The 5,970-nt window shown below is 58.2% G+C and overlaps 1 protein-coding gene across 1 annotated transcript in view; it reads left to right on the plus strand.

Moving 5' to 3' along the window:
- Positions 1 to 2,070, plus strand: part of LOC118172281 (cytochrome P450 1A5-like) — a 3,816-nt gene extending 1,746 nt beyond the window's left edge. The window contains exons 3-7 of the mRNA XM_035336106.1: positions 57 to 180; positions 730 to 819; positions 906 to 1,029; positions 1,270 to 1,356; positions 1,504 to 2,070. Coding sequence (XP_035191997.1) covers positions 57 to 180; positions 730 to 819; positions 906 to 1,029; positions 1,270 to 1,356; positions 1,504 to 1,810 — 732 coding nt within the window. The 3' untranslated portion in view covers positions 1,811 to 2,070. The remainder of the gene's footprint in view (positions 1 to 56; positions 181 to 729; positions 820 to 905; positions 1,030 to 1,269; positions 1,357 to 1,503) is intronic.
- Positions 2,071 to 5,970: the final 3,900 nt, after the last annotated feature.

Raw genomic sequence — 5,970 nt, forward strand, 5'->3', positions numbered from 1 at the left:
CTTCTCTTCTCTTCTCTTCTCTTCTCTTCTCTTCTCTTCTCTTCTCTCTTCCTCAGGACAACATCCGAGACATCACCGACTCCCTCATCGAGCAGTGCCTGGAGAAGAAAGAAGCCAGCACCGCTGCGCGGATCCCTGATGAGAAGATTGTCAACCTGGTCAACGACCTCTTCGGAGCAGGTATCTTGCCCTGCTGCTCCCTCAGCTATGGCAGGTCACCTCGGGCTCCTCACCTTACAGCTCTGACCCCAGTTGTCCAGCACCAGGTGGCCACTTTGGGTCCAAGCACCCATCCCCCTGCTCTGGACCTTCTTAGGACACCCCCAGAGACCATGTGGGATATTAGGTCTGGAAGAAAGCTTCAGGAACACGCCAGGGGCACAGTTGATAGCTCGGTCAGGGTGGCTTTTCCTGGTTGAGGGAGACGTCTGCTGCCTGATTCACCCTTGAGTAGCTCTGTGGAAACTCCCCCGCTTCCAAAGAAGTTGAAATCTTACACAAACCTGGCATAACCCCAGGGCGATCCAGGACGAATGAGAACTGAACCTTTTAGCAAAGGTTTCTCCAACAGGATACAAACCCAAGCCCTGCGGTGTGCCCGGGATGTCCTCTCCCTTCTTAGCCATCCACGTGCCAGTCCGGCAGCGAGCATAGCACATATGGGGCCATGCACAACGCAGGTTGTGCATGACACCCATGGGGCCTGCATGATCTCCCCTCTCCACCCAGGCTTTGACAGCGTGACAAACGCCCTGTCCTGGTGCCTCATGTACCTGGTGACATACCCCGACATCCAGAAGAGGATCCAGGCGGAACTGGGTGAGCTGATGAGCCCGATTCTTTGAGGCTGGGACCTATGAGGCGAGGGCTGGCCCCAGCCAGCTTCTCCTCCCCACCTCCCGCAGATCAGACCATCGGCCGGGAGAGGAGACCGCGGCTGTCAGACCAAGGCACGCTGCCCTACACGGAAGCCTTCATCCTGGAGATGTTCAGGCACTGTTCCTTCCTGCCCTTCACCATCCCACACAGGTAGGTGATGCTTGGGGACGGGCTGGGCTTGCCGAGGTGAGGACCTGAGACACCGCGGTGCAGCCTGCCCAGCAGCAGAGCAGGGAACATTCAATCAATTAGTACAATAATGGCTTCATCACGGACACAGGGAGCTCACCGCTCCCGTGCAGGGCAGTGTGGGCAAAGTTTGAGTCCCGTGAGGATGCGGAAGAGCCTTTTTGCTTTCCAAAACCTCAGAGCCCTCTCTTCTCGCCCCAGCACAACCAGGGACACGGCGCTGAACGGCTACTACATCCCAAAGGGCCGTTGCGTGTTCATCAACCAGTGGCAGGTGAACCATGACGAGTGAGTATCTGCAGAGGCAGAAAGGGAAAAAGGGGTGGGTAAGGGATCTACTAAATCTACTAAATCCAGGGATATCCTAACCATGAGAGCCCCCCTGCACCCGTGGCCAGGAGACTCCATCTCAGCACCTGATCTTCTCCACCCCAGGAAACTTTGGAAGGACCCGCACGTTTTCAACCCAGAGCGTTTCCTCAACGCCGAAGGGACTGAGGTGAACAAAGAGGACGGGGAGAAGGTGCTGGTCTTCGGCCTGGGGAAGAGGAGGTGCATCGGGGAGTTCATCGGCAGGAGGCAGGTCTTCCTTTTCCTGACCACCTTGCTGCAGCAGCTGGAGTTCAGCGTCCGCGACGGCAGGCGGGTGGACATGACGCCGCGCTACGGACTCTCACTGAAACACAAGCGATGCGAGCACTTCCAGGTCAAGCAGCGCTTCCCCATGGCAAGCTTGAGCTGAGCATCAGGCTCATCCCCTGCCATGGGTGCCCTCGCACCAGCCCCAGGACAGGCACAACCTTGCAGGGCCACCCAATACACCAAAGCCATTGAAGCATCCCTTTTATCTTGTTTGCCTTCTACCGTTTTCCTCCTTCTACATTTTCCGGCGTTTCTGCTGTTGGATATTCCGTCGTGTCTAGGCTTATCACTGCAAAGCTCATCTTGGAGATTTTGGGAAAACATCTTGGAAAAACACTAATACATCTCCAAGTCCCCTAACCTTGTTTCCTTGTGTCCACAGTGTGTTTTAAATTGCCCAAATGAGTTGTCGTGTCACTCCAAGACCCCATTCACGGGAGGTTTATCTTTAACTCAAGGCACTTTAGATTCTCCTTGAGAATCTGTCAGACAACCTCGCACGTCAGGGGTTCTGCTGCTGCTCAGATTCATTTTTCAGTAAATGAGAGGGGTCGTTAAGATGAGCGGGGGTCAAGGAGCTCTTCAGGGACCAGCATTTTGGAGGAGAAGGCCCACCAAGGCCTGCGTTGCACAGAAACTTCCAAGAAGGGAGAAAAAACAAAAGGGAAGGAAATGAGGAAGCCGATTGCCCAAGAGCTCGGGGAGATTCCAGCAAGAGCAGGGAGGTGTTCAGACCCATTAAGCAAGGGAGTAGATCTTTGTCTCTCTGTGCTTCCACGAGGTCCAAACCACGGCTGGAGAGACAGGGCAGAGGTCGGGGGAAGCGTGGAAGGATGGTTTAGGACAACGCATGAGATCTCTTGGCCGAATTACACCTCCCCTCGTGCTCCACCTTCCCACGAGGGACATCCCGAATCCAGCACGGACGTGGGGCTGGGCGTCTCGGTGTTCAGCCTGGTGCTTTGGAAGACCACCAGGGCCACCCCGGCCCCGGGTCACGCCGTGGGGTGGGGAGCTTCCCGTGGACTTGGCCCCGTGACGGCGGTGCTGGTGCAGGACCAGAGCCCCGGTGGCTGGAGCCATCGCGTGACTCCGCTGCCCTGAGTCCCGGAGGTGGCTGCTGATAAGGCCCGCAATCAGTAGGGAGAAATAAAGAACAGAGGGGCAGTTTTTTTTCCCTTTGGAGATGAGTGGTTTACAGCCCCGGGGCAGATAAGCAGATTAATATTAACGTTACCGAGTGAAACAGCCCCTTGTTGGTGGAAGGTCTCCTCTGATTGCCTCCCCTGGGGTCACCGCTGACAGACTGCAGAGACTGGCACTGGAGATCAGGAAAAAAAAGGGGGAGAAAAAGGAGAAAAATCACCCCGTGCCAGGATGGGGAAGGAAGGGAGAGGGTCGGAGGGGAGAAAACAGGGCAGGCTTCCCACCCAGCCCTCCTCTTCATGCTGATGGAGGTGAAATGCACAGTTTTGTGGGGCTCCATCTTTCTCCCTTCGATGGCAGCATCCTGCACAGGACACCAAGGGACATGGGGAGCCCCCAGAGCCCCCATTTCAGCCGGGAGCAGCATCCCTTCTGCTCAGCAGAGCGGAGAGGCTGAGCAGCAAGGAGACCTCCCAGGGCAGCTCCGGAAGGGAGCAGAGCTGCCATACAAGCCTGGCCTTGCACGCACACGTCTCCTTGCACACTCGTGGCAGCTCCCATCCCACAAGGTGCCCCGTGCTGCACCCACACACTCTCCCCTTCCTCCCCTTCCCCACCAGCTCCCGATAAGCAGATCCATTGATCACTGCCACGGCGGCCCCGATTGCACACATCCCCTATCTCCGTCTCTTCCCTAATGATCTTCCTCAATTAAAGCCTCCGCTTACTCCCCAGGTAGCTTGCAAGTGCCGTGATTTCTTTATGGGAACCGGAACCGTGATAAGCCGGGGCAGCTTTTATCACTTGCTTTTATGGGAGGTTTTAAAGTGAGTCAGCAGGCTGAGCGATGGCAGCTCTGCTCCGGGGCCCCCTGCAACGGTGGAGGTCCCTGGAAGCCACAGGGACACGTCCAGCGGGGGTGGAAACTCCTCGAGGAGCTGAATTGCAGTGGGAAACTGCGGGTCCTGCTTTAGAGGGAGAGGAAGGGGATGGAGGGTTTGCTCCCACACTTAGTGACCCTCCTTGTTAAAAGCCCATCCCGTATTTCCAGCCTATTTCCAGGCTTCCTGCTGCTGGCTCCTTCTTTCCCTCGGCTGTTTGTTCATGCCCAGGAGAGCTGTTAGCAGCAACCACTTCCCCACTGGGATTAGCTCCTGCGTGCGTGTAAAAAATGGCCAAACTTGCAAATTTCTGCCAAGGGGGAATAAAATCGCAGCTCCTGAGTAGTCAGAGATGGTGCTGAAACCTGGCTGGGGGTTTAAGCACGCTCCCCAGGTGTCACCTGCCTTTGTGCTACCTCCCTTTGGCTGCCTGTCCCCGAGACTAGTGGCAGTCCCCTGATGTCACAAATCTGCCCGAGACAGGGGGGCTGCGGGGATTGCCCCCCATCCTGCCTCTCCTCCCCTTCCCTGCACCCCAAATCCGACACCGGGAGAACCCCAGGGCAAAGCCCCCAGCCACGGGGGGAGGAAAGGAGGGGAGAAAAGTGGGGGACGGGGTCGCTGCAGGTCCCCAAAATCAGAGCGGGTTCTGAGGGGCAGTGTCCCCAACCCTCTCTGGTTTAATTAAAACCCTCCTGGGAACGAGGGGAGGCTTTAAAATGAGGGCAAAATCCCAAAGAGGGACTTGGGGGCCAGCAATGGGGGAGAAGCCCCCCGAGGGCCAGGGCTGAATGCCAGCAGGGCGGTGCGGGACCCTAAATCGCTTGGGCGCTCCCGAAGCATTTTCGTCCCCTCCCGGAGCACTTTCTGTCCCCTCTGCGCTGGCTTTGGGACGTGAACGCCCTCGTGTGGCATCCGTCACACCAGCTCTGCGGGGCGGCTTGCCTCCCCGAAAGGCTGGGCTCCTGCCCTGTTTTTTTTTGTGGGGGGATGCTCATTTGGGGAGGGGAAACCCGGCAGGGTCTGGATCCCACATCCCCACCGCCCCTGGAGCTCTGGGTACTGTAGGACCAGCCGGGCTTGCTTTCCTTTGGGGATTTTGTGCTTTTTTTTTAGTCTGTAGCTGAGCTGCTTGCTCCTCTTGCAGCATTTCTGCCCTGGGCAGGGTGCAGAGCATCCCGCACGGCTCTGTGCCTGCACCCGCGGCTTCATTTCTGGTGCAGGCAGACACACGAGCCGCTTTCATTTCCTCCCACCATCGCTCTGCTCGGCGGCTGGGCAGGAACCAGCGGTGAAAAAGCGATGCAGGCGAGCAGGACCCATCCTGCACCCGCTCAGCATCCCTGGGGACATCGTGCCCGGCGCAGGGAAATCCACGGCGATCCCCCACGGCACGGTGGCATCACTCTTGGTCTGCAGGCAGAGCTGCCAGCACCGCGCCCACAGAGCCGGCGTGTCCCCGCTGTCCCCTCCTGCCCCCTTGGTGACCACCAGAGCCCGGTGCCCACCCCGGTGAGGACACGAGCCCTGGGATGCGGGGTGTCCCGGGGGGCTGTGAGCACCGTGCCCAGGCTTCCTGCTTGGCCCTACATGGCCGCGGCACCTCGCCGCACGGGGCAGGAAGTGACAAGCATCTTTTCTTGCGAATCGGCCCACTTTCTTCATTTTTTATTTATTTATTTTTAATTTGGTTCGTTTTCTTTCGGAAGCTGCCCTGCCACAGCTCTGTGCCTTTCCCTCGGGTCCCGTCCTGACACCGAGCAGAACCCCCAGACCTTTTTCTGCGGGGCTGCTCTCACCCCCCGCGTGTGCACGCATCCAGGCCATCCCTTGTGGTCTTAACGCCGGTTACCTGTGAAAAGAGGCCGGCCCCAGCTCCCCACGGCCTCCTTTCAGGCAGTTGTAGAGTGCCATAAGGTCTCCCCTGAGCCTCCTCTTCTCCAGCCCCAACCCCCCCAGCTCCCTCAGCCGCCCCCCACAGGAGTTGTGTCCCAGGCCCTTCCCCAGCTTCGCAGCCCTGCTCTGGGCACACTGCAGGGCCTCGGCGTCCTTCTGGTAGCGAGGGGCCCAAAGCTGAACCCAGCGCTCGAGGTGCGGCCTCAGCAGAGCAGGGCACAGGGGGACGGTGTATGGAGGAGCAAAGGTGATGGATGGAAGAGCAAAGATGATGTAAGAAGGGAGCCAAGGCGGTGAAGGGGCCAAAGGTGACATGGGAAGGGAGTAAAGAGGGTGT

Source organism: Oxyura jamaicensis, chromosome 10 (genome assembly GCF_011077185.1).
Source record: "Oxyura jamaicensis isolate SHBP4307 breed ruddy duck chromosome 10, BPBGC_Ojam_1.0, whole genome shotgun sequence".
Classification (NCBI taxonomy): Eukaryota; Metazoa; Chordata; class Aves; order Anseriformes; family Anatidae; genus Oxyura; species Oxyura jamaicensis.